The sequence below is a fragment of the Dendrobates tinctorius genome, unplaced genomic scaffold, assembly GCF_039654945.1.
Source record: "Dendrobates tinctorius isolate UK_male_01 unplaced genomic scaffold, ASM3965494v1 ptg000046l, whole genome shotgun sequence".
Classification (NCBI taxonomy): domain Eukaryota; kingdom Metazoa; phylum Chordata; class Amphibia; order Anura; family Dendrobatidae; genus Dendrobates; species Dendrobates tinctorius.
In genome coordinates this window covers 47266147-47291902 of record NW_027361714.1, presented here as the reverse complement: position 1 = coordinate 47291902, position 25756 = coordinate 47266147, and the positions used below count along the sequence as shown (strand labels likewise).

Here is a 25756-nt window from a genome sequence, read left to right as displayed (position 1 = left end):
CACTCAATACTAAAGAAAGTAATAATTCTGGGGAACAATTTTGAATATAATTTTAGTTGAGTTTGATTTTCTTCTATCACATCCGTTTTTTTCTCTACAGCTTATCTTAATGGAATTACGGTAGGCTGGACCGAGGGTAGCACTAGTACTCTACTATTGGCCGAAAGCAAACCACAGTTAAGTAGGAGGGGTGGCAAACAGCAACATGTTATTTGTCTAGGATATCCAGGTACATGTGAGACAGTGTGGCGAGAGGTTGTGTGCCACTCTATAGAGTGAAATGCATTCAGAATATTACCTGTACACTAGTTTTTGCATCACCACATTTTGAGAACTATAATTTTTCCACATTTTGGCCCACAGAGTCATGTGAGGTCTTGTTTTTTGCGGGATGAGCTGACATTTTTATTGGTATAATTTTCGGGCACATGACATTTTTTAATCACTTTCTATTCCACTTTTATGGGAGACAGAATGAGCAAAAAAAACAGCAATTCATGAATTTCTTTTTTTTTTGGGGGGTGGGCGTTTATATTGTTCCATGTGTGGAAAAATTTATAAGGCAGTTTTATTCTTTGGGTTAGTACGATTACAGCGATACCCCATTTATATCATTTTTTATGTTTTGGCGCTTTTTTATAATAAAAATTTTATAGAAAAAAATAATTGTTTTTGCAATGCTTTATTCTGAAAGCTATAACTTTATTTTTCCGCTGATGGAACTGTATGGGGGCTTGTTTTTTACGGGACAAAATGACGTTTTTCCAGCGGTACCATGTTTATTTATATCAGCCTTTTTGATCACGTTATTCCACTTTTTGCCTTTTTTACGGGGTTCAATAAAGGATTTAACAAGTGGGACACTTATAGGTCAGGTTGTTACGGACGCAGCAATACCAAATATGTGTACTTTTATTGCTTAGACTTTTTATTTCATTCAAATATTTATTTATTGAGCATGACAGGAAGTTTTTCAGCTCTGATAACCCGGATGTAGACATGACGACATCAGATTACCATAGCAGCGATCGGGACTCCGTGTCATGCCGCGGGGTCTCCGATCCAAAGGAAGAGCGGCTATATATATCAATATAACCTACTGTATTACAGATATATAGGATATTAACCTCTTAGTGACGGGGCCAATTTTTTAAATTCTGACTAGTGTCCCTTTATGTGGTAATAACTCTGGAACGCTGCAACAAACCCCAAATGATAATAGTAAATTTAGGTTGATATGTTTTGTGTTTATTTATAAAAAAAATATCAGAAACTTGACAAAAATGTAAAAAAATTGATATTTTCCAACTTTGAATCCCTTTAATCCCGCTAGTCATATCAAACAAAAACATTAATAATAACATTTCCCACATGTCTGCTTTACATCAGCACCATTTTTAAAACGCTATTTTATTTTGTTAGCCTTTTAGGAGGTTTAATTAAAAATGTAGCAGTATTTTTTCATTTTTTCAAGGAAATTTACAAAATTTATTGTTTTGTGGAACCTATCCAGGTTTGACGGGACTTTGGAGTTTTCCAATATGTAGGACCCCCAAAGGTGATACCTTTTTAAAAACATCACCCCCTGACATTCAAAACTTCCGTCAGGTAGCTTATTAACCCTTCAAGTGATTATCAGGAATTAGTGCAATGTGTGGTATAGCAGGAATGAGAAAGTGCTTGTTTACCACCTAAATGTCGCTAACTTCTGAACTGATCGCTATAGTCGGGAGACGCTAAGGTCGCTATTTGGCCATTAACTGCTATGGCAAACATCAGGACCACACAATCATGATATCGGTGTGTTAGTTAGATTAATTAAATTAACTAACTAGATTAAAGCGGAAGCCCCCCACAGTCTATTAACCATTTATTTGATGTAGTTACTTTTGACAGCAGCAACTAAGGGGTTAAACAGATATGGACGGTGTCAACACTGATCGCTTGTGATACAGCAAGTTGTCAGCTATAGTGTACAGCTGACAGCTGCTGGATTGTCACCTGTATGGGAATGATATTCTCTTATATCTCAGGTCAGTAACAAGACGTAATGACTGTCATTAAGGGATTAAGAATGTGATGCAACAAATGCAATATTATTTTAGAAGGGTCATTTGTTAAAGCTGGTAACATCTCCGGATGCATGTCCTGTTATTCTATGTAATGTTTATGCTGAAGTATATTTCAACAAAATGTTTTAAAAAAAATTGTATATGGCCAGGTGAGCTGATTGACATCTCCCTTATTTGCCAGAACACTGATGTACTTGGCATTAAAATCTGTCTAAAAATCTTAATGACTGTCATGTAAACGTGCATCTGAAAGACTACAACATTATATGGAATAGAAGAGTTTTATTTTAGAACATTCATAAGAAGAGAGTGAAACAAGAATTCCATCTACCACAACAAATTATCTGTGTAAATATGCAGGTCAATTTGATTTGTGTGGAGAGGCCCCATGCACATCAGATGGTCGGCTGAGCCAATCGAAATCAATGGATCTCATCGACTGTCAACTAATCTGTAAGGGGGCCTTAGGCTGGAGTCACACACAATGTAGAAAAATACGGACAGTATTTTACGGCCGTAATACGCATAAATGGCCCCTAAATAGTGCTCCGTATGTCATCCGTTGTAAGGATGTGGCCACGTATTTTTCTCATGCAAGCATCCGTATGTAATCCGTATGGCATCCGTATACCGTTTTTTTTCTCGCAGGCTTGCAAAACGGACATATAATGGAGCCCAATGACAGGTTTTCAAATCCAAACGAAAGAGTAGATCTAGACACACACACATATATATATATATATATATATATATATATATATATATATTTATTTCACAGAGTTCTTCATAGCAGAATAGCCGCTAATTCAATTGCCGGCTTCTGTCAAATCATTCCCCAACTCGACATGAAATGACACATGGTTTACATACAGTAAACCATTTAATTTAATGTTTGGTTTTTTTTATATGTCCCTGACTAATAATTAGATGAGGGTTTTTGTGCAAAATTTGGGAGGTGTAGTTGTTAATTTAAGGGGTTAATTCTGTCATGATCCAGTGTTGGATCTGGTGGTATTAAATGCATTAAGTGAACTTTTTTTCCTTTGGTTCCAAAGTGTGTCGTGATAGCCCCCGGTGGCCATTAGAATTATCACACGTGGTGTCGTTCATTCTAAGTTGCCCGGTGGTGGGGAATGGTATCGCACCTTAGGTTTAGGTTAATGTTCACTTAATTATGGATCAGGTGTGACACCCTATAAAGGTGTGCTCAGGGTGTTCACTCACGGCCTGTGATATTGTGAGTTGGTGTTCACTCTGAGTTGGAGAGCCTGGAGGAAGGATGGAGCTGGTGAGGAGTCCTGCGCAGCTTAGCCAGGGGGGACCTGTTTCAGCTATGGTGTCTGGACGAAGGGCTGGCATGGCGTGGTGGAGTCGCAGTGATGGTGTCAGCGGGAGGTGTCTGCATAGTCTGGTGGAGTGGCTACTATGGAGAATGGCACTCACCATGTGGGACTTGGCTGCTGAACTGGACTCAAGCATGCTCGACTTCGTGTCAGAAGCTGAACTCATCCTTGGGACTCTGGTTCTAAGCAGCTGCAACTGGTGGTGGACTCTGCTCCAAGGCTGCACTAAGGTGAAGGATCTTGTTATGGTGATGGATCCGGGTGGAGGAGAAGACGCACGCAGGTGGAGGGCTCTGTTGCTGGGAGCGCACGCAGCAGAGCAAAGCTAAGTGGTGTTTCCCCTGTATTGTCTCTTTCCTCATGTGTGTTATTAGTGCAGTGGTGGGATTAGTCTCCGCACCGACCCATTCCCTAGTGAGGGTTTAGGGTCAGGGTGAGCAAGGGCGTTAAGGTACGCGTGCGGCGACAGGTGCGGAGCCTGTTTAGGGAATGTAAGGAATGCAGGGACACTGGCTCAGGGTAGCTTAGGAGGTCTCCATGTCCCCATTCCCTATCGCAGGGCCCACCATTGTTAAAGTTTCCCAGGTTCCCCCTTTATTATTTGATTATTGTATGTATAACGTGTAATACCTAAATTCGCCAGGTGGAGGCGGCGTATCCACCGGCACGTTTTGTTATTTAAATGCGCCCCACTGGAGGCGGTGTATCCAGGGTCACGTGTGTCACATGGGTTCGCCTTGCGGTATCATCTGCGACCAGACACACGTGACCATGACAAATTCGTTGTAAAAAAAATGCGTGGGCTCCCGCTGTAATTTGTCAACCAGAGAGGTAAAGCAGGTGAGTGAGGGCAGATATTAATAGCCATGAGAGGGACCATTGTTTTTGCCCCCCCCCCCCCCGGCTACAAAAATCTGTTCCCAGACACCCCAGAAATGGCACATCTATAAGATGTGCCAATTCTGGCACTTAACCTCTCTACTACCATTGCCCTGTAGCGGTGGCGAATGGGTTAATATAACAAAGGGTTAATGTCACCATTCGATTGTAAGGTGACATTAAGCCGATTAATAATGGAGAGGTGTCAATAAGACACCGATCCATTATTAACCCTATACTAAGAAAGGGTTAAAAATCACACAGACATTAATTAAAAAGTCTTTTAATGAAATAAATACACCAAGTTTTTGACAAATTTTTATTAGTCTGGTAATCCCAGAAAAACCATGACCTGCAACAAAAATAACATAAAAAATCACCAATATCCTTACCTACCTCTCCGCTGTTCAGTGATGTCCCACGCTGCAATCCATCAGAAGGGGTTAAATAGTTCACAGTGAGGACCAGTGCTAATGCGACCAGCCTCACTGTAATCTACTGCAAAATGAATTGATTCACCTCTGCGCAGCCTCAATGGCTGCCTGTAGATGATCTAATTACCGTGGGAAAGTTTCTGACTTTTTTCCCACAGTCATTAGTTCATTCACAGATCAGCCGGGGACTCCCGCTGACGTCACTGAGGCTGCGGGGAGTCCCCGGCTGATCTGTGAATTATTTTATTATTATTTATTTATATAGCGCCATTAATTCCATGGTGCTGTACATGAGAAGGGGGTTACATACAAAGTTATAGATATCGCTAACAGTAAACAAGTTTACACAACAAATTTATAATGACAAACTGGTACAGAGGGTAGAGGACCCTGTCCTTGCGGACTTACATTCTACGGGATAGCGGGGAAGAGACAGAAGGTCGGGGGTGCAGCAGCTCTGGTGGTGATGAGGTGGCAGCTCAGGCAGTGGTGAGGCGGCAGAATGGTTATTGCAGTCTGTAAGCTTTCCTGAAAAGATGGCTTTTCAGGATCCGTTTGAAGGATCCGAGGATGGTGGATAATCGGACGTGTTGAGGCATGGCATTCCAGAGGATAGGGCATATTCGGGAGAAATCTTGGAGGCGGTTGTGTGAGGAACGAATAAGTGTGGAGGAGAGTAGGTGGTCTTGGGAGGATCGAAGAGTACGTGAGGGAAGATATTGGGAGATTAGTTCAGAGATATAGGGAGGGGAAAGGTTGTGGATGGCTTTGTAGGTCAGTGTTAGTAGTTTGAACTGGATTCGTTGGGGAATTGGGAGGCAATGGAGGGATTTGCAGAGGGGGGAGACAGGGGAGTAGCGAGGAGAGAGGTGGATTAGTCGGGCAGCAGAATTGAGGACAGACTGGAGTGGTGCAAGAGAGTTAGCAGGGAGGCCACAAAGGAGGGTGTTGCAGTAGTCAAGGTGGGAGATGATGAGGGCATGTACAAGAGTTTTAGTAGATTGAGGACTGAGGAAGGAACGGATTCTGGAAATATTTTTGAGTTGGAGGCGAAAGGAGGTGGCAAAAGATTGGACGTGCGGTTTGAAGGACAGGGCAGAGTCGAGAGTTACTCTAAGGCAGCAGATTTCAGGTGCGGGAGAGAGCATGATGCCATTTACCATAATAGATAGATCGGGTAGGGAAGATACGTGAGATGGAGGAAAGATAATGAGTTCAGCTTTGTCTACATTGAGCTTTAGGAAGGTGAAAAAGGAGGATATGGTTGATAGACACTCTGGGATTCTGGACAGCAGAGAGGTGACATCTGGGCCAGAGAGGTAGATCAGAGTGTCATCTGCATACAGGTGATACTGGAAGCCATGGGACTTTATGAGTTGTCCTAGGCCAAGAGTTTAGATGGAAAAAAGTAGGGGCCCCGGGACAGAGCCTTGGGGGACTCCAACAGAGAGGGGGCGGGATGAGGAGGTAGTGTGGGAGTGAGAGACGCTGAATGTGTGGTCAGAAAGGTATGAGGAAATCCAGGATAAGGCAAGGTCTTTGATGCCAAGGGAAGAAAGAATCTGTAGCAGTGGTCAACTGTGTCAAAGGCAGAGGACAGGTCAAGAAGGAGGAGGATGGAGAATTGTCTGTTAGCTTTGGCTGTGAGTAAGTCATTAGTAATTTTGGTCAGGGCAGTTTCAGTGGAGTGGTGGGGGCGGAAGCCAGATTGCAGAATGTCAAGGAGGGAGTTAGATGAGAGATGGGAGGAAAGTTGAGCATGGACATGCTGTTCAAGGAGTTTGGAAGCAAACGGGAGCAGTAATATGGGGCGATTAGTGAAAGAACTAATGACCATGGGAAAAAAGTTAGAAACTTTCCCACGGTAATTAGATCATCTACAGACAGCCATTGAGGCTGCACAGAGGTGAATCAATTCATTTTGTAGTAGATTACAGTGAGGCTGGTCGCATTAGCACCGGTCCTCACTGTAAACTATTTAACTCCTTCTGATGGATTGCAGCGTGGGACATGACTGAACGGCGGAGAGGTAAGGATATTGGTGATTTTTTGTTATTTTTGTTGCAGGTCATGTTTTTTTTGGGATTACCAGACTAATAAAAATTTGTCAAAAACTTGGTGTATTTATTTCATTAAAAGACTTTTTAATTAATGTCTGTGTGTGATTTTTAACCCTTTCTTAGTATAGGGTTAATAATGGATCGGTGTCTTATTGACACCTCTCCATTATTAATCGGCTTAATGTCACCTTACAATCGAATGGTGATATTAACCCTTTGTTATATTAACCCATTCGCCACCGCTACACGGCAATGGGAATAGAGAGGATAAGTGCCAGAAAAGGCGCATCATATAGATGCGCCATTTCTGGGGTGTCTGGGGGCAGATTTTTGTAGCCAGGGGGGGCCAAAAACAAAGGTCCCTCTCAAGGCTATTAAAATCTGCCCTCACTCACCTGCTTTACCTCTCTGGTTGACAAATTATAGCGGGAGCCCATGCATTTTTTTACAACGAATTAACCCCTTAAATTAACAACTACACCTCCCAAATTTTGCACAAAAACCCTCATCTAATTATTAGTCAGGGACATATAAAAAAAAAAAAAAAACATGAAATGAAATGGTTTACTGTATGTAAACCATGTGTCATTTCATGTCAGGTTGGGGAATGATTTGACAGAAGCCGGCAATAGAATTAGCGGCTATTCCGCTATGAAGAACTCTGTGAAATATAAATATATATATATATATATATGTGTATTCTATGTGTCTAGATCTATTCTTTCGTTTCTTTATTAAACCTGTCAGCGTGAGTTTACTGTATAGCGCACTGAATTGCAGGCTTTTCTAAAAGACACCGGGTGCGTATTTCTCGCAAGTCACACGTGTGGTCCGTGTGTAATGCGTATTTTTAGCGCACCCAGACTTGCATTGGCGTACTACGGCCGTAGTACGCCGACAATTGCAGCATGCTGCGATTGGCACAGACCGTAAAATATACGCACGAAAAATACGGCTGATGGGAGCTGCCCCATAGAGAATCATTGGTCCGTGTGCAATGCGTTTTTTTAACGCCTCTCGTCCGTATTCCACTCTAGTGTGACACCGGCCTTAGATTGTCTGTTTGGTCAGAACTCTTTGGGTGTAGAAAGATGTTGCGCCTAATGCATGTGAAGAGTGGAAATGGGATCTGTGGTTCCTCCTAATCAACGTTGAAAGCGGTTCTGTTTCCATTAGAGAGAAAAGCCAAAGAAAACATAAGGGTGTTCAGAAAACGGAACATCTAAAATGGCCTCACAATCGACGAGCACAAAGCCTCATTTATAAAAAGCAAACGATATTTCGGCTACAAAACCACTGAAGCATTATTGTAGCCTGAACCAAAAGTAACAATTATCTATTAATTACAATATGTAAGGCCGTGTCAAAGGGGTTTGTACCTTAGAAAGCCATACAGATCAGTAACCTAGAAACAGACAACTTAAATTAGGGATTACATCCAATTAGTCCCCAAGCACTACAAAGAGAGCTTGTCTGGGTGGCAGCCCGCCTGCTCCCTGCGTGTTCATGCGATACATTGTCAGTGCTACAGAAAGTACCACATTATCATCCAGTCTTGTTTATTATTAGCCACGCCATCTAGATAAAAGCACAGCTCATACTGGGGACCTTTTCACCAGTTTCCATGTCTTTGGTGAGAAGTGCGCTCTTATGCTTAATTAAATTAAGAGGCATTGACATAACACATTCAGCGTTCTTGTAGGAAAATAAAGTACCGAACTATCAATCTAAGCTGTCCATTAGATTATTATCTAAACGCCGTGCCCGGCGATGGCAGGGTGATTAGTTATTCTGTAAAAGTGCAGTGCCTCCGTAAATAAAGGGACCTGACGGATGCAGGATTTCCCAATAATCCGGATAATCGGACAACTATAGAAAAGTGTCTAAAACGTACCTGTAAAAACAAAAAGCTAACAAAAATGTGAACATAAACACTGCAAACAAGTGTATGAGCTTTTCTATATCAGAAATCCATATATACATGCAGTAGAAGTAGAGATGGGATGTCATCATTAGAGCAAGTCACAGTGTACTCCTCTGATGTGCAAATTACGGGTGCAATACCAAGGCCTGACATATCAAAATAAGATTTACACACTTAAATGGTCAATGTTGACTGAAGATCCTCTGTATAAACTCTGCATTGTACAGGTGAATATAAAAAGAAAATTGTATAAAAAATTTATGATTCTTTCTCCACTTATAAGCTTCTTTTTCCCATCCCCCCCACCCTCATTAACTCACCATGCACTCTGAAAAACAGCTCAAAATAGTCTAGGTGAAAAGGTAGACAAATTGCTAGCATAATAAGGTGTCCGGTTATATCTGTTATTATACTCTATGGAGGGGGGTGAAGTGAGAAAAGAATCAGAATCACACAAGACAATCACATGGTGATGCAGCTAGTGAGAGATTTAGCTTATATAACCTGGATTCACAGCCACATAGCTCAGTACTACCATATACTGTACAGTTGTGGCCAAAAGTATTGACACCCCTTTTGTCCGATAATACTCAGTTTCTTGCTGAAAATGATTGCAAACACAAATTCTTTGGTATTATTATCTTCATTTAATTTGTCTTAAATGAAAAAACACAAAAAGAATTGTCCTAAAGCCAAATTGGATGTAATTCCACACCAAACATAAAAAAGAGGGCGGACAAAAGTATTGGCACTGTTCGAAAAATCATGTGTTGCTTCTCTAATTTGTGTAATTAACAGCACCTGTAACTTACCTGTGGCACCTAACAGATGTTGGCAATAACTAAATCATACTTGCAGCCAGTTGACATGGATTAAAGTTGACTCAACCTGTGTCCTTGTGTGTACCACATTGAGCATGGAGAAAAGAAAGAAGACCAAAGAACTGTCTGAGGACTTAAGAAACCAAATTGTGAGGAAACATGAGCAATCTCAAGGCTATAAGTCCATCTCCAAGGACCTGAATGTTCCTGTGTCTACCGTGCGCAATGTCATCATTAAAGCCCATGGCACTGTGGCTAACCTCCCTAGATGTGGACGGAAAAGAAAAATTGACAAGAGATTTCAACGCAAGATTGGGCGGATGTTGGATAAAGAACCTCGACTAACATCCAAACAAGTTCAAGCTGCCCTGCAGTCCGAAGGTACAACAGTGTCAACCCGTACTATCCGTCGGCGTCTGAATGAAAAGGGACTGTATGGTAGGAGACCCAGGAAGACCCCACTTCTTACCCCGAGACATAAAAAAGCCAGGCTGGAGTTTGCCAAAACTTACCTGAAAAAGCCTAAAACGTTTTGGAAGAATGTTCTCTGGTCAGATGAGACAAAAGTAGAGCTTATTGGGCAAAGGCATCAACATAGAGTTTACAGGAGAAAAAAAGGCATTCAAAGAAAAAAACACGGTCCCTACAGTCAAACATGGCGGAGGTTCCTTGATGTTTTGGGGTTGCTTTACTGCCTCTGGCACTGGACTGCTTGACCGTGTGCATGGCATTATGAAGTCTGAAGACTACCAACAAATTTTGCAGCATAATGTAGGGCCCAGTGTGAAAAAGCTGGGTCTCCCTCAGAGGTCATGGGTCTTCCAGCAGGACAATAACCCAAAACACACTTCAAAAAGCACTAGAAAATGGTTTGAGAGAAATCACAGGAGACTTCTAAGGTAGCCAGCAATGAGTCCAGACCTGAATCCCATAGAACACCTGTGGAGAGATCTAAAAATGGCAGTTTGGAGAAGGCACCCTTCAAATATCAGGGACCTGGAGCAGTTTGCCAAAGAAGAATGGTCTAAAATTCCAGCAGAGCATTGTAAGAAACTCATTGATGGTTACCGGAAGTGGTTGGTCGCAGTTATTTTGGCTAAAGGTTGTGCAACCAAGTATTAGGCTGAGGGTGCCAATACTTTTGTCTGGCCCATTTTTGGAGTTTTGTGTTAAATGATCAATTTGCTTTTTGCTTCATTCTCTTTTGTGCTTTTTCATTTAAGACAAATTAAATGAAGATAATAATACCAAAGAATTTGTGTTTGAAATCATTTTCAGGAAGAAACTGAGTATTATCTGACAAAATTGCTGGGGTGTCAATACTTTTGGCCACAACTGTATTCCATGCTGCTGTTACTTCTAAATGTACTAAAGAGTGAAAGAAATAGGAACTCTTTATTGTGTATTGTGGATAGGAGACATTATAGTATCTAGTCCTCTTCCACCAGTTCAGAGAGGATTGAAAGACAGATGGAACATGCAGAGAGGGAAACTGGTGAACAACGCAGGATAAAAATCATATAAGGTGGTATTTCTCATGTACACATTTATGATAACGTATATTAAAGCGCTTCCTAAATCAATAGGTGCACCTTAAGCTCTGAAATTTAATTAAAATTAGGAGGTGTGGAGGGTGGATAAATTTCTGGCATTTAGAAAACACCACCTCTGTGTATGCGCTATGCCATGCTGTCACTGTCAGATCTCAGGCATACATGAGTGACTTTAAATAGACACTGATGTTTTAAAAAAAATGTTCTATAATTGACTCTAAAATATACTTTGTAAGATATTTATTAGATACATTTTTATCCACTTATGAGCCACTTCTCATTCTCCCCTCTGCCTCCTTAAATCATTATTCACTAAAATTCTGTCTTCATTACAAAAAAATAACAGACTGCTAGACTCCAACCCACAGCTCAAAGTAGACTCAAAATTAGAGACAGTCTGCAGAGGGAAAAATGCAGGATACAAGTGATATAATAACTAGAAATAGTGGTATTCCTCATGTACACACAAGTGACAGCTTATTCTGAACCTGAAATGACAGGTACACTAAAGAGAAAGGACACGTTGAACTTTTTTGGTAAATCAATAGTTCAGTAAAAAATGAGAAACTTTGTCACTTTTTGTCTCCTGCACCAATCACTCTGAAAAAATGTGCAAATCTGTGCACAATGAGGGGGAGAAAAAAAGGGTGAAAGGCAGAGATCACAGAGAGGCTGCTGAAGCTTCTAGTGACTGGAGCTCGGGAGGAAAACTGCTAAATAATGTATACAAGTCATAAAAAGGCCTGTAATAATATTATACCTCGTGTACTCACAAACAAAGCAGCTTATTCTGAAAGCCATCTGAAAGAACAGTTACACTAGTTTTTTTCTAATTTTTTCTCCAAAAGCGTTGATGAAGTGACTAAGGAAAATATTTAAAAGTTTCCTCGAACCAAGTCTGAGAGCTGTCATTACACAAGTGCTTTATGTGCCAAAGGGCATATCTAGACGTATACGGTAAATATCAGAGCGATTGTAAGAAAATCTGATTGTTCAAACGTGCAAAAGGTTCAAAACTCGTTTTGATAACTCTTGATAAGCAGTAATGTGCTATATAGATCTATCAGCAGCTTCAATACCTACATAGAGTATACCTGACAGGCATAACAGAAACCTTGATCATATAGGTATAGCAAACAGAAAATTAACCAACTAGGAGGGGCCACCTAATGGCTAGAAATATAATTTAGAATACAGAAAGTTGTTTCAAGGTCTGGAAAATGCCTGCACTCACGGGAAAACAACCTTGCATCTTACACTTTTCTGTTATAGAGGACCTGTTATCAAGTCAAAAGTGTTCTAATATTATTCATGCTACTCCCCTATGGTTTTATTATTTCCGCCATATAGTTCCAGAGATAAGGATCTTTTTTTTTTTTTCCTTATGATCTTTACGACGGGGTATGTCTCAGGATTCTCTGTGGCTGAGGCTGCTCTTAATTACCGTATTACCCTGTAAGCAAGGCCCATTTGGCATGGACCATATAAACTAGCACCAAATAAAAAGGTCCACAAAGCAGCAAATAAGGGGGATTTAATTAATAAAATATATATTTTATATATTATTTTCGCAAACACACACTCAGGGGAGAAGAAGGTAAAGAGCCAAAACTGGCCATTATTACAGTACCCGGTGACAGGTCCTCTTTAACTGCTTGCCATTCTTATTACTGTCTCAAATATATAGTAAAGGCAAATGATTGCATGTGCAAAGCCATGAAAGAACGGATAGTGCCAAGATTGGGGGCTGCAGAGGTTACAGTGACTACCAAAAGTCTACATCTTAAGTATTCTACAGTGTCCCTGCCAAAACAATGAGGACCGCAGTTACCTGGTAAGAACAGCATCACGTCATCAGTTCCTTTTCACGCCTCCTGATCTATAGAAATACAATCTTTCTAGTTTGCAAGAGCCTAAAATCTTATCATGGTTAACATATGTAATAACTATTTTCCATTTAGGAATTATTTTTATTTCTTTTACTTATATAGCATCAACATATTCTGCAGCGCTTTACAGACATCTTCATCACTGTCCCCATTGGGGTCACAATCTAAATTCCCTATCAGTATGTGTTTGGAGTGTGGGAGGAAACCGGAGAACCCGGAGGAAACTCATGCAAACACTGGGAGTCCATACAAACCATATAACATTATTAACCCTAGATGGTCATTGAAAAAACACAAATAATCTTGCTGAGAAGACCAGAGCATGTTACATTGCACACCTTTTCCAATGTGCAAAATTATACACAATTTTATTTATATAAGACCGCCACCTGGTGGACAAAGAAAGTCAGGCACAGAGATTGGACTGCAAAATTTTTCTTTAATAAAAAAGCTTTAATTTTTCTTCCCATTCTTTCAAGAACCATAACTTTTTAATTTTTCTGCCAATATTGCAGAATGAGAGCATGGTTTTTGCAGGTATCGGTAATTTTGAATTATACCATTCATTTTACCATGAGATGCATGGGAAAACAGGGGAAAAAAATCCAAAATGGAGTGAAATTGTGGGAAAAAAACCCTGTTTCTATGGGCTCCATTGACCTGGCAAAATGATTCTCCATGTCAGTACGATTATAGCACTACTAAACTGGCATGTAAGTAATGAAGAAAAACTCAGAAATACACGTATACATATATTAGAGAGGTAAGTACGCTGTCATCTAGGCATCACTGAGAATGTCACTTGCCATTCCCTGAGCCTCCTGACGAACCGATGTACAAAGGGGAAACAAGTTGAGGCAATACATATGTATCTGTAATTATGGGGACATACCTCTGTTTGAGGGGGTCTGTGTATATGGTAACTGACATGGGACACCCTTACTCAGAGAACTGTTGTGCTTATTGTAGTGTCTCCTATAGTATGGTGAATAACACTGAGGGATAAGATTTACATGTTCTTTCTTTTACAACTACTATGTCATTGCACTGAGAAACAAAGACGCTTCATGCTTATATATCACATTTGCTTGGAAGTGATACGTATAGCTAATGGTAACTACTCTCTTACAGTGGACCTTATTCTTGTACATGCAAATGTAAATGTTTAAGTTTATTCAGGGGGTTGGATGACATAAGGCAGGGGTGACGTTTTTGCGTTGTTTCACCGCGATCAAAGCTTTGGAGTAGGTAAGCCAACGATCTGACTCAGACTCCTGAATTTCCCTGACTTCCGACTCCAACCCCACAGCACGCCTTACTATTGAGCATGTACATACAGCGGGGGAAAAAAAGTATTTAGTCAGCCACCAATTGTGCAAGTTCTCACACTTAAAAAGATGAGAGGCGTGTAATTGACATCATAGGTAGCCCACAACTATGAGAGTCAGGCTATGTGCACACGCTGCGGATTCAACTGCGGGTTTTTCCGCGCGGATCCGCAGGTAAAACCGCAGGTAAAGTGACCTGCGGTTTTCCCCTGCGGTTTGACACCTGGACAATGGAACAGGTGCCAAACCGCTGTGGAATCTGCAGAAAGAATTGACATGCTGCGGTTTGTAAACCGCAGCAAAACCGCGCGGAAAAAAACGCAGTGTGAGCACAGCGGTTTTGAAAACCCATAGGATAACATGGTACTGTACCAGGTCTGCAGAACTGCAGCGGATCCGCAGGGCCAAAAACACTGCGGTAACGCAGCAGAATCCGCAGCGTGTGCACATACCCTCAAAATGAGAAAACAAATCCAGAAAATCACCTTGTCTGATTTGGCAAGATTTATTTTTGAAAATTATGGTGGAAAATAAGTATTTGGTCACCTAAAAACATGCAACATTTCTGGCTATCACAGATCTGTAACTTCTTCTTTAAGAGGCTCCTCTTTCCTCCACTCATTACTGGTAGTAATGGCACCTGTTTGCACTTGTTATCAGTATAAAACTGTACATAACATCAAGCAGTTACACTCCAAACTCCACTATGGTGAAGACCAAAGAGCTGTCGAAAAACACCAGAAACAAAATTGTAGCCCAGCACCAGGCTGGGAAGACTGAATCTGCAATAGGCAAGCAGCTTGTTGTGATGAAATCAATTGTGGGATCAATAATAAGAAAATGGAAGACATACAAGACCACTGACAATCTCCCTCGATCTAGGGCTCCACTCAAGTTCTCACCCCGAGGTATCAAAATGATCACAAGAACGGTGAGCAAAAATTCCAGAACCACACGGGGGGACCTAATGAATGACCTGCATAGAGCTGGGACCACGGTAACAAAGCTACCATCAGTAACACACTACGCCACCAGGGACTCAGATCCTGCAGTGCCAGACGTGTCTCCCTGCTTAAGCCAGTACATGTTCAGGCCCATCTGAAGTTTGCTAGAGAGCATTTGGATTATCCAGAAGAGTATTGGGAGAATGCCATATGGTCTGATGAAACCAAAGTAGAACTGTTTGGTAGAAACCAAACTTGTCGTGTTTGGAGGAGACAGAATGCTGATTTGCATCCAAAGAACATCATACCTACTGTGAAGCATGGGGGTGGCATCATGCTTTGGGGCTGTTTCTCTGCAAAGGGACCAGGACGACTGATCCGTATTCATGAAAGAATTAATGGGGGCATGTATCGTGAGATTTTGAGTGCAAACCTCCTTCCATCAGCAAAGGCACTGAAGATGAAACATGGATGGGTATTTCAGCATGATAATGATCCCAAGCACACTGCCAGGGCAACGAAGGAGTGGCTTCGTAAGAAGTATATAAAGGTCCTGGAGTGGCCTAGCCAGTCTTCAGATCTCAACCCCATAGAAAACCTTTGGAGGGAGTTCATGTTGACCAACTACAGGCCCAAAACATCACTGCTCTAGAGGAGATCTGTATGGAGGAAATGGAGGAATGGGCCAACATACCACCAACAGTGTATGCCAACCTTGTGAAGTCTTACAGAAAATATTTGATCTCTGTCATTGCTGACAAAGGATATATAACAAAACATTGAGATGAACTTTTGTTAATGACCAAATACTTATTTTCTGCTATAATTTGCAAAATAAATTTTGCCAAATTAGACAAGGTGATTTTCTGGATTTGTTTTCTCATTTTGACTCTCATAGTTGTGGTCTACCTATGGTGTCATTTACAGGCCCCTCTCATCTTTTTAAGTGGGAGAACTTACACAATTGGTGGATGACTAAATACTTTTTCCTCTGCAGCACCGATTCATCTCAACTAATAGCCTAGATCCTTAGATCAGGAACAGAACAGACATTTATAGGGCATTTCATAACTTTCCCAAATTATTATGGAAACATTTACAGCACATCCTGCATTGTACTACTGAACCCAATTTATTATATATTTTAGGAGTCAGTCGGTCCATGTTATACTGACTCCAACTCCACCAAAATGGACACCGACTTTGACTCCACAACCCTGACAATCAGGCAGAATTTTTACCTTGGGGTTTATAGGGACATAGTGGGAATATCTTCATACTTACTATCCTACTGTACCTGATTTGGTACTTTAACTCATTAAAGACCACCAATATGCATTAACTGCGCATGACCACACGAGCTGATTATGCGCTGAAAAGTTCAAGATAGCTGAACTGCGACTGCGCTAGCGTGAAGTTATATTAACTACGCATGTGCTGGTAGATTTACATAATAGATAGAAAGACGGGGATTTTCTCAGTGGGGAGGGACATTCCAGATGGGCTAAACAGACGTGCTGACTGTCTGCTGTTTTTCCCGGAATTGTCCTCCTCACTGAATCGAGGTCCCCCGATCGAGAAGTGATGCCACAATATCCGGTGACGTATTGATGCTTATGCCTATGTAATTCATTGTTTATCAATAATGTAATTGGCTACAAATGTCACTATATAATCCTGAGATTCATGCTTAAATTGCTATCATATTGATAAAACACTGTTTTACCATAAGAACTGTTTTCAGTTGTGCCTAATTAGTAATTTAGTGAGCAAGCTGCTGAATATTTGAACTGGTAAGACACTGTCATACACAGGCAATCCCTGCATGGTTTTTTGGGTGTCTAACAGCCGTTAAACATGCAGGGCGGGGACGCGAGCATGTCACTCCACCACCTGCAATAATCTGTGCATACCCGAGCACCTGATGCAAGCTCGAGTAGCGAGCACATGCGCTCAACGCTAATGATGACATATTTAATAAATTAATATGACGACCTAATGTTATTAAATTCTGTGTAGTACCTTTGGGTTCAAAATCCTCATTATACCACTGAATAAATTCCGGGAGGGTGTAGTTTACAAAATGGGGTCACTTGTGAGGGGTTTCCACTGTTTAGGCACAACAGGGGCTCTCGAAACATGGCAGAGTGGTGTACAGGCACAATAGTAAGTCTATGGGTCTGTACACAGCTCTGTGACAGTGAATGGAGAAACCCATAAACTTACTAATGAACTTGTACACCACACTGTGTGCAGCTTATGCAGGAGCGGTGTACTTCAGAGCAATACATAGACTGATAGTTTATTGGTCTCAAGACCTGTACCTCCACCAATCAGTAACACTATGAAGCACCTATAATTTACACAAACTTTTATCAAATATAACATGCAAATTCTTCAAATCTAAAAAAAATGTTGCAGAAAATGTTGCATACAAACTTTATAAATACAAGACATTTTCATAACAAATGCCATATGAAGCTTCCTGTGACATATGGAAATACTGGCTGATAATAACTTAAAGCGAACTCGTCAGAAGATAGTGCCTTACATGAAAGACTGCAGGATAGGACCGGGAAACACATTTTCAACATATCCTGCTCTGTTATTATCAGGAGCTCCGTTGCACCAAGCTTCACATGTAAATAAGAATGAGAAGTGCTCTAAAGGACGTATTAATCCACTTGCAGTCTTCGGCTTCTCCTAGCCAGTATCGCCATCTGCGTGTTGATTGACAGTGGAGAGCACAGGTGATGTTATGCAGCAGAACCTACATTGTCAATCAAAAAATGGGACTGACAGGGAGAAGTGAAGAGGAGGAGAGGGCTGCAAGTGCACGGTTATGTACAACCGCGCACTTGCAGGCCTAATTTCCATATGATTAAAACCATAATCTCAGAGTAACAAAGCGATGGGCAATGACAGAATAGGCATCATTGGAAATGTTCTTCCCAGCTCGATCCTGCAGTACCTCAGGTTTCATAGACATAGTTTCATAAAACAGTTATTTAAGTATCTCATCTTACCTGATGCTGATGCAAAGCAGCCTGGTATATGAGGCGACCAGATCGTGCTGTACACTATGTTTTCATGACCCACGAAGGTGCACAAAGACTTTCCAACAGATGGATCCCACTAGAAGCAAAAAAACAAGAACTTGATCATTACAGAAATGCAGACATATATTAATAGGGCTGTCACATTGTAGAAGGATCAACTTTATTCTCATTTGCACAAGGAAAGACTAGAAGCAATGGGATGAAACTGAATGGGAGGAGACACAGATTAGATATTAGAAAAAACTTTTTGACAGTTAGAGTGATCAATGAGTGGAACAAGCTGCCACGAGAGATGGTGAGTTCTCCTTCAATGGAAGTCTTCAAACAGAGGCTGGACAGACATCTGACTGGGATGATTTAGCAAATCCTGCTTTGAGCAGGGGGTTGGACCAGATGGCCCAGGAGGTCCCTTCCAACTCTACGATTCTATGATGCTATGAATATCAAAACAGATCTTAACCTCTTGTTTTTTAAAATCTGCCCCCAATTATGTAAGTCACAAATAAGCAACATGTGCACGAGTCTTCAGGAATTTTATTCACTTTGCTGACATCTGGAGACCCATCAGGTTTTGTGACAAAATCCACCCTGAAAAATGCAGCAAAAACACGACGTGTTAGAGCACACAAGCCCCACACATTACATGTGTCAAAGCACCACTTACATACACATCCCCGGGGTTTGGGAAAAAATAATGGCCCATTCGTCAGGAAGGCGCTATTCACCAGAGGAGGCGTACGCCATCCTTTCGTCCAACACGGATTCAGCCAGTGAGGTAGATCCCACATTCCTCATCCTTCTCCACCACCTCCTACTCATCTAGTGAGGAAGGAGCCCCAACAAGACGCCCTAGGACCCAGGTAACTCCTGCAGCAATCAATCCCATATGGATTGCACCCCGAAAATTATCAGCCTATCATTCTGGATTTCAGCAGCAGCTCAGGAATCCAGTTTGACACCACTGGCCTCACTGAAATTGACTGCTTCAAATTCTTTCTCAGTGATAAAATAATAAATCTTATGGTGGCCCAGACAAACCTGTAAGCCCAACAATTTTTCATTCAAAATCCCATGCCAGATGGACCCCCGTAAATGTAGCAGTGATGATGTTTTGGGGAATTGGGATACATATGGGCATAATAAAAATAAAAAAAAAAAAAAGACCATCGCAATACTGGAGTGCTGATATTCTCTACAGCACACCAGTATTCCGCCTGGCCATGAAAAGGATACGGTTTGAAGGGATCCCAAAATTTTTGCATTATAGTGATAATGTGCAGTATATCCCTCCCGAGATGATCCAAACTTTGATCGTCTATACAGAATTCAGCCAGTGGTTGAACATTTCAGCAGAAAATTTGCTGAGGCGTACACACCCCAGTGGGACATTGCTATTGATGAATCTCTCATTCTCTTCAAAAGGGAGGCTAAAATTCAGACAGTACCTGCCCAGTAAGAGGTCCAGGTATGGAATAAAACAGTACAAACTGTGCGAGACTAACTCAGGGTACACCCACAGATTTAGGGTCTACGAGGGGAAGGACACCCAGATTAACCCCCCTGAATGCTCCCCCGTCTTGGGGGTGACTGGGAAAATTGTGTGGGAATTGCTGCACCCACTGCTGTAAAAGGGTTATCACCTCTAAATTGATAACGTTTACACCAGCATCCCACTCTTCAAGGCCTTTTTCTGCCAGAGGTACAGTTGCATGTTGCACCGTGCAAAAAAATCAGTGAGGTCTCCCTAAGCCACTAATTGGGCAAACGTTGAGAAAAGACAAAAGCAGAGCCCAATGCAGCGACAACATGCTGGTGGTCAAGTATAAGGACAAAAGGGATGTCCTTATCTTGACCACCATACACAGTGACAACAGCACCCTTGTCACTGTTCGTGGGACCACAACACAAGTCCCAAAGCCAGATTGTGTCTTGGATTACAATCTGTACATGGGGGGAGTGGATCTTTCAGATCAGGTCCTCCAACCATACAGTGCCATGCGAAAAGCCAAAGTATGATACAAAAAATTGGCCGTGTATATTGTACAGATGGCACTCTACAATGCTTTTGTGTTCTTCTGATCAGCAGGCAATACGGGGACCTTCCTTCACTTTCCGGAGGAAGTCATCAAGGCACTAATGTTTGGCACTCAGGGAGGTCAGGACCCCAGTACTTCTGAATCTGATAGTGCCCGAATTTTCCCAGGACAGATTCCCTAAACAGCGAGGTCAGGCCAATCACACGGCGCAGAGTATGCTAAAAGACGAGAATCCGAAAGGACACAACTTACCATTGTGAAACCTTGCCTTTGCATTAAGAATTGTTTCAAAGTGTTCCGCACGTACAAAAATTATTAAAATTAGTTTATACCCTGTTGACACAACAAACTTTCATAATCTGATGTACCCCACACATCTTACACATAACACATTATAAATTCATACACCAGTAAAACAAAAAGTATTATAATAATTACTATAAAACTATGCCTCTAGATAAATTCCTTCAGGGGTGTAGTTTCCAAAATGGGGTCACTGGTGGAGGATTTCCACTGTTTAGGCACATCAGGGGCTGTGCAAACGCAAAATGACGCCCGCAGACCATTCCATCAAAGTCTGCAATCCTAAACATCACTCCTTCCATTGTGAGCCCTGCCGTGCGCACAAGCAGTGGTTCCCCCCCCCCACCCGACATATGGCATATCGGCGTACTCAGGAGAAAACGCGCAACAACTTTAGCGGTCTATTTTCTCCTGTTAACCTTGTGAAAATTAAAAAATTGGGGCTAAAAGATCTTTTTTGAGGAAAAAATATGTTTTTTTTATTTTCACGACTCAACGTTATAATTTTCTGTGAGGCACTTGGAGGTTCACGGTGCTCACCAGATATTTAAATAAATTCCTTGGGAGGTCTAGCTTCCAAAATGGGGTCACTTGTGGGAGATTTCCACTGTTAAGGCACATCAGGGGCTCTGGAAATGCAACATGACGCCGGTAGACCATCCCATCAAAGTCTGCAATCCAAAACGTCAATCCTTCCCTTCCAAGCCCTGCGCCTAAACAGTGGTTTCACCCACATATGGGGTATCTGCGTACTCAGGAGAAATTGCTCAACAACTTTAGTGGACCATTTTCTCCTTTTACACTTGTGAAAATAAAAAAATGTTGCTAAAAGATCATTTTTGTGGAAAAAATGTGATTTTTTATTTTCACGGCTCTACGTTATAAACTTCTGTGAAGCACCTGGGGGTTCAGAGTGCTCGCCACACAGCTACATAAGTTCCTTTAAAGGGTCTAGTTTCCAAAATGGGGTCACTTGTGGGGGTTTTCCAATGTTTAGGTACATCAGGGGCTCTTCAAACACGACATGGCGTCCGCACAAATTCCTGCCAATTTTGCGTTCAAAAAGTCAAAAGGCGCTCCTTCCCTTCCGAGCCCTGCCGTGCGCCCTACGGTGGTTCCCCCCACATATGGGGTATCGGCGTACTCAGGAGAAATTGCTCAACAACTTTAGCCGACCATTTTCTCCTTTTACCCTTGTGAATATAAACAAATCATTGCTGAAAGATCATTTTTGTGACTAAAAAGATAAATGTTCATTTTTTCCTTCCACGTTGCTTCAGCTCCTGTGAACATAGTAACATAGTTATTAAGGTTGAAGGAAGACTTTTAGTCCATCTAGTTCAAGCCATATCCTATCCTAACTTGCCCTAACATGCTGATCCAGAGGAAGGCAAAAAAACCCCATGTGGCAACAGTAAGCTTCACATTGGGGAAAAAAATTCCTTCCCGACTCCACAAACAGCAATCAGATTAGCTCCCTGGATCAACGCAATATTAAGGAAACTAGTGTATATACCCTGTAATATTATACTTTTCAAGAAAGGCATCCAGTCCCTTCTTAAATTTTATTAGGGAATCACTCATTACAACATCATATGGCAGAGAGTTCCATAGTCTCACGGCTCTTACAGTAAAGAATCCGCGTCTGTGAGAGTATGCTTAAACCTTCTTTCCTCCAGACGTAGAGGATGCCCCCTTGTCCCAGGTCTAAGAGTAAAAAGATCATTAGAAAGGTCTTTGTATTGTCCCCGCATATATTTATACATTGTAATAAGATCACCCGTAAGCCTTCGATTTTCCAAGCTAAATAACCCCAAGTGTAATAACCTGTCTTGGTATTGCAGACCCCCAGTTCCCTAATAACCTTGGTTGCTCTTCTCTGCACACGCTCCAGTTCAGCTATGTCTTTCTTATACACCGGAGACCAGAACTGTACACAGTATTCTTAGTGTGGTCGCACTAGTGACTTAGATAGAGGTAAAATTATGTTCTCCTCATGAGCATCTATGCCTCTTTTAATGCATCCCATTATTTTGCCTTTGCAGCAGCTGCCTGACACTGGCCACTAAATGTGAGTTTGTCGTCCACCCATACACCCAGGTCTTTTTCAGTGACAGTTTTGCCCAGTGTTTTACAATTAAGCACATAATTATACATCTTGTTCGTTCTACCCAAGTGCATGACCTTACATTTATCCCCATTAAAGCTCATTTGCCATTTATCAGCCCAAGCTTCTAGTTTACATAAATCCTCCTGTAATATAAAATTGTCCTCCTCTGTATTGATTACCCTGCAGAGTTTAGTGTCATCTGCAAATATTGAAATTCTACTCTCTATGCCCCCTACAAGGTCATTAATAAATATGTTAAAAAGTGGGCCCAAAACGGACCCTTGTGGTACCCCACTGCTAACCGTGACCCAGTCCGAGTGTGCTCAATTAATAACCACCCTTTGTTTCCTATCCCTGTGCCAGCACTTAACCCACCTATACATATTTTCCCCTATGCCCATTGTTCTCATTTTATGTATCAACCTTTTGTGTGGCACAGTATCAAAAGCTTTTGAAAAGTCCATGTACACCACGTCCACTGCATTCCCTTGGTCCAGTCCTGAACTTACCTCTTCATAAAAGCTTATCAGATTAGTCTGACAGGAACGGTCCCTTGTAAACCCATGTTGATATTGGGTCATGAGGTTATTCTTCCCCAGATACTCCAGTATAGTATCAATTAGAAAACCCTCCCGGATTTTATCCACAGTTGAGGTTAAACTTACTGGCCTATAATTTCCAAGTTCAGTTTTTGTCCCCTTTTTGAATATTGGCACCACATTTGCTATACGCCAGTCCTGTGGTACAGACCCTGTTATTATGGAATCTTTAAAAATAATGGTCTATCTATGACTGTGCTTAATTCCTGCAGTACTCGGGGGTATATCCCATCCGGGCCCGGGGATTTGTCAATTTTAGTGATTTTTAGACGCTGCTGTACTTCCTGCTGGGTTAAGCAGGTGATATTTAATGGATAATTTTTATCCCTGATCATGTTATCCGTCATGGGATTTTCTTGTGTAAATACTGTTGAAAAAAAGTCATTTAGCATATTGGCTTTTTCCTCATCCACCATTTCACCCAGACTATTTTTAAGGGGACCAACACTATCATTTTTTAGCTTCTTACTATTTATGTAGTTAAATATTTTGGGATTATTTTTACTTTCTCTGGCAATGAGTCTCTCTGTCTCAATCTTTGCTGTCTTGATTTGCTTTTTACAGAATGTATTTAATTTTCTGTATTTAATGCCTCATCACTACCTACTTGCTTAAATTCTCTAAATGCTTTATTTTTTATCTCTTATTGCACCCCTTACAGCTCTATTTAGCCATAGTGGTTTCCTCCTAGCATGTTTATTCCCATATGGTATATATTGTGCACAGGTCCTATTCAGGATGCTAATAAACGTCTCCCATTTTCTTTGTGAATTTTTATGTCTCAGGATATCGTCCAAGTTAATTGCACCAAGATCATCTCTCATCCGTTGGAAATTTGCCTTCCTGAAGTTTAGTGTCCTTGTAACCCCTCTACTACACATCTTATTAAAGGATACATGAAAACTTATTAATTTGTGATCACTATTACCCAAGTGACCCTCAACCCTTACATTTGATATGCGGTGTGGCCTGTTGGTTAATATTAGGTCTAGCAGTGCCCCCCTCTTGTTGGGTCCTGAACCAGTTGTGAAAGGTAATTGTCTCTCATAGTTGTCAAAAACCTATTACCTTTGCTGGAACTGCAGGTTTCGGTTCCCCAATGTATTTCAGGGTAGTTGAAGTCCCCCATAATAATGACTTCTCCTTGAGTCGCTGCTTCATCTATTTGTTTTATGAGGATATTCTCTGTTGCTTCCATTATTTTTGGAGACTTATAACAAACCCCTATCAGTAATTTATTATTTTTCCCTCCTCCCCTTATCTCTACCCACAGGGACTCTACATTTTCATTAGATTCATATATATTATCACGAAGGATGGGTTTTAAGGATGATTTTACATATAAACACACGCCTCCCCCTCGCTTATTTGTTCGGTCATTTCTGAACAGACTATAGCCCTGTAAATTAACCGCCCAGTCATGGCTCTCGTCCAGCCATGTCTCAGATATCCCCACCATGTCATAATTATGTTCCAACAACATTAACTCCAATTCCTCCATCTTGTTGGCGAGGCTTCTGGCATTAGTATACAGGCACTTCATGTATCTCTCTGTACCTCTATTCTTTCTTAAATTATTAACTGTTCTAACCCCACCCCCCATGCCACCCCCACCTTCATTATTTGTGCCCAGGTCTCTATCTGCACTGTCTTCCCCTCCTATAAAAGGAATACCCTCCCCCCTGTCCCTAGTTTAAACACTCCTCCAACCTTCTAGCCATTTTCTCCCACAGCACAGCTGCACCCTCCCCATTGAGGTGCAGCCCGTCCCTAGTGTAGAACCTGTAGCCAACTGAGAAGTCGGCCCAGTTCTGCAGGAACCCAAACCCCTCCTTCCTACACTAATTCCTGAGCCACTTATTAACCTCCCTAATCTCCCGTTGCCTCTCTGGCGTGGCACGTGGTACAGGAAGTATTTCCGAAAATACCACCTTGGAGGTCCTTGCTTTAAGCTTACAGCCTAATTCCCTGAAATCATCTTTAAGGACCTTCCACCTACCTCTAACTTTGTCATTTGTGCCAATGTGCACCATGACCGCTGGATCCTCACCAGCCCCTCCCAGTATTCTGTCAACCCGATCAGCGATGTGTCGGACTCGAGTGCCAGGTAGGCAGCACACCGTTTGACGATCCCTGTCTTTGTGACAGATTGCCCTATCTGTTCCCCTAATAATTGAGTCTCCCACTACCAGAACCTGTCTGGCCTGCCCTGCTCTCCTATTTCCCCCCTTACTGGAGGAGACACTCCTCCGGCTTTCAGAGGACATGCCTTGCTGCAGCAATGCTACTCCTGCACTAACACTCCCCTCATCTGCCAACTTAGCAAACTTATTGGGGAGTGCCAGATCAGGACTAGCCTCCCTGGTGCTCTTCCCTCTACCCCGCCTTCTAACTGTCACCCA

The 25756-nt window shown here is 41.7% G+C and overlaps 1 protein-coding gene across 3 annotated transcripts in view; it reads right to left on the bottom strand.

Annotated features, from left to right (window-relative positions):
* PEX7 (peroxisomal biogenesis factor 7) overlaps positions 1–25756 on the bottom strand; it is a 350516-nt gene that overhangs the window by 256377 nt on the left and 68383 nt on the right. For all 3 annotated transcript variants that reach the window (XM_073575890.1, XM_073575893.1, XM_073575892.1), the window contains one exon: positions 18274–18382. In XM_073575890.1, the coding sequence (XP_073431991.1) occupies positions 18274–18382 (109 nt within the window). The remainder of the gene's footprint in view (positions 1–18273; positions 18383–25756) is intronic.